The following is a 3,695-nucleotide window of genomic DNA, read 5'->3' as shown; positions in this document are numbered from 1 at the left end:
AGGAGGAGGATGGAGGAAGGTAGAGGGGCACAAAGTGTGATGGATGAAGACTTGACTTGGGATGGTGAACACACAATACAGTGTATGGATGATGTGTTGTAGAATTGTACACCTGAAATCTGTATCATCTTGTCAACTAGTCACCCCCAATAAATTCAATAAAAAGGAAACAATTAAAAATAAAATGAGGGGAAGGATCTGTACCAAAATAAATGGAATAAAAGGCGACGACAACAACTGGAGGTCCAATGGATAAACAGGACTGCCAAGGATAACTTAGTCACTGGTGGAGCCTAAAAACAGAAATGATGCTTGTATACATACCACAGACTTGACTTTGGGCCCTTTAAATAGAATCACAAACTGGGCTACATAAATATAATTAGTCTGATTATCAAGGAGGTACAACTTGTCATGGCGGGACATTTTGAGGAGCAAACATCCGCAGTATGAAAAGTGTCCTATTTGGACATCTGATGGAAGCACTTACTGAGCCACATGTTGAAAGCCATGCAAAGTTCTGGGTGCCTGTGCAGGAGGAACATCTGCCTGGCTGACCAATGGCTCTGGGTTTGTGAAGGCTGTTGGAGACCCTTCAATTGTCACTTAAGTTCATCCAGAAAAGCAGCCCCACAAGACGTCCTTCCACAACACTACTTCCAACAGCACGTTTCAGCACATTGCGGAGACGAGGCAATCTCTTTGCACACAGTGACACGGGGCTCAACAGATGCACCACAGACACACACACATGCACTCACTCACACATGCTGCCCACACACAGGAGCAGCCCATCTGCCAGGCAGAGACAAGAGACAATGACACACTCAACATGCCAGGCCCAGTAGTTTTAATGTAAAGGGAATGCTCATATGTCTCACATCAGTCATTTGGAATGAGAGTTCTGCCCAAATGTGTCCCCACAAGGAAGATCATTACCCAGACTGTACCCCACCACCACCACCCTTCAATTAGAATTGCAACTTCAGACGAGTTTTGTCGCGTCGGTCTGGGGGCACTGAAATCAAAAGTCCATCATGGTAACCTAGGGTTGGCTCATTACTTGAGCATTTGAGAGAGGCACCCAAGGAGTGAAATGTTCAGAGGGGAGGACCAGCAGCAGGAAACTCAGCTGAATATCCTCAGTCATGTCCAAGTTTCTCAGTAGCAGCCAGAGGACCAGTATCTCCAGGGCCGGTAGCAGCCATACCCGTAGCCTCCATAGCCCCCATAACCCCTATAGCCCCAGCCCAGACCTGGGAAGCAGCCATGCCTGTAGCCTCCATAGCCCCCATAGCTCCTATAGCCCCAGCCCAGACCTGGGAAGCAGCCATAGCCGTAGCCGCAGCCCAGACCTCCAAGGCCATACCCCAGGCCATAGTAGTTGCCATAGTAATAGCTCATGGTGTCAGGAGTTAAAGGTTTCTGGGAGAACAGAGTGTTTGCTTGCAGAATATGAACATCTTGGTTCGGCAGGGCCTTTTATACACCCTCTGGAGTGGGCGTGACAAACAGCAAGCCATCTCGCCTCATGTTTGACAGCTCATTTGTATGAAAAACTATGCCATTAGCATTCTGTGCATTTAGCGAAGAGGCCCTTACACCCATTAATTTCAGAATTCCTTTTCTGCTGCCTCTCTGCTCTTTAAGGTGTCCATACACCTTTAGTAATAAAACCACATTTACTGCCACATTTAAGCACTGTAACCCAAGCTTCCTGACTGTGCATAGCTGGAAAACCACACACATTATCTAGGCTTGCTTTGACAGAACCCATCAACCCTCTGCAGACGCAAGGCACAGATGCACAGACCCGAGATGCAATGGGTGGGATGCACAGGCTCCCTGGTGTTTATCACCAACATTGTCCTGATTGCTGCTGTGGGACAGGCACCAAATGTCCAGAAAAAGGCTGCTTTTTTTGCCTTGTGGCAGGATTCATTTTGGTGTTTGATTGCCAGTTGTGTTTTCAGACTAATTCACAGCAGTGTTCTTATTGGTCGGGCTGTTTTTATGTGCTTACATGGAGCTAGATTTATATGCATCCACATTTCGTAATCCTAAGAGATCTAAAAGACGTTTGCCAGTATGGATATATTCCGTGTGTGTGACAGTTGTGCATGTTATATTAATGTAACACATGTACACTATACATGTAAAATGTACCTATTGAGAGCTATAATTTAGTTTACTAATACCTAAAATACACTTGTCCTTTGTTAGTCAATCACTTCTCATCCTCTCTTTAATTGATTTCCTGGATATTTTCTAGTAATGCCCTAGGTTCAGAGAAAGACACATTTATTATCCAAATACTGCAAGGGTCATGTGAAGCATCCACAGTGCAGTGTGGCAGTCCATGATAGTTTAGGTCTAGACCGGAGACTGTGAATGTGTGAACATATTGAGCTGTGCCACATTCTTACGGAGTCCTGCCTGGCCAGACAGTTGGAGCAGCTTCATAAAGTTCCACATTTTGTTTCTTCATTGCCTTTGTAATATCCAATTACAGTGATAGTTTTGGTTAATAAATGACATTTTCCTATCTATCATTTTCCTATTTCCTATGTAACTGCTGATGTTACAACAAATGATGGTGGTAGAAAGAGTGTTGTTTAAATATGTCAAGAAAGCCCTATATACCCAGGACGGGATCAGAGAGTCTTTATGAAATGGAATTATTAGAGATAAAACACATTTAATTATTTTTATGGATAGAGATTTTAAAAAAATTATGTCTGATACAAAATCTCTAGATTACTTTCTGGACACAATCCCAATGATGATAATCGAAAAAGATAAAGACATAACTTTTCATTATTAAATCATTCTATGAACGTTTTGCAATCAAAAAACAAACCATTCTCTACTTCTGATTTTCCAAGATGATTGCTTCAATTTAAGTACACTTAAATTTTATTGTCCATGTAAAAACCATGTAAGACTTTGCAAACGAACACTGAAATGAGTCAAGGATTTCCACAATCACCACTGTTACAGATCATTTTTCTGTAGATAATATCACTGCAACTGGAAAAGACGTAATAATGAAATGTAAATATCATTGTAAAATTGGTTGCATGATCACACTCGGAAAATATGAGAAAATCAAATGCACTATCAGTGAGAATAACAAAAGACTACAATTAGATGGATAATTATAAAATAAACACTATAAATTTAAAGACTTTCATGTGCACTGGCAAAGCCTTTCAGAAAGTATAATTGAATAGCAACTTAATAACATGTCAAATAGAGCAATGGAATTAATAAGGAATGTACATCACATTAGTGAAAACACTTTGTGGAAAGATATAGAAGACTTGAATGAATGAAGTTATACTATCTATTTCATTTTATGAAACGATAAAATACAGAAAGCATTACAATCCTCCCAATTTTAATTTATAAATATAATGGGGTCCTAATCTATTCCACTGTGTGATTTGGGGTGAAATTTCCTAAATTATCTTAATATTTTTCTAAAAAGAAATATAGTTTTTAACATTAGAACTTTTCCAGTAGATATTAATATATGTAGAAGAAAACAGAGTGGTACCATTGTTAGGATTAATAGTTCATGAGATATACACTAAACAGCTCAATTTGTCTTTATTTTCCTTTATCTCTCCTAGTGTTTTCTTTAGGAATTTCATGAATATAAAAAAGGGGCCTATTAACTTTTTAGTTATCTT

General features: G+C 40.1%; 1 protein-coding gene across 1 annotated transcript; it reads right to left on the bottom strand.

Annotated features, from left to right (window-relative positions):
• Positions 1 to 1,161: 1,161 nt before the first annotated feature.
• On the bottom strand, positions 1,162 to 1,404 carry LOC136391856 (keratin-associated protein 19-9b-like). The gene has a single exon (XM_066363738.1). It carries the CDS (start codon positions 1,402 to 1,404, stop codon positions 1,162 to 1,164), a length of 243 nt encoding a protein of 80 aa, XP_066219835.1.
• Between the last annotated feature and the right edge of the window lie 2,291 nt (positions 1,405 to 3,695).

The sequence above is a fragment of the Saccopteryx leptura genome, chromosome 2 (genome assembly GCF_036850995.1).
Source record: "Saccopteryx leptura isolate mSacLep1 chromosome 2, mSacLep1_pri_phased_curated, whole genome shotgun sequence".
Classification (NCBI taxonomy): domain Eukaryota; kingdom Metazoa; phylum Chordata; class Mammalia; order Chiroptera; family Emballonuridae; genus Saccopteryx; species Saccopteryx leptura.
Note: the sequence above shows the minus strand (reverse complement) of the source record. Positions and strands in the feature narration are given on the sequence as shown.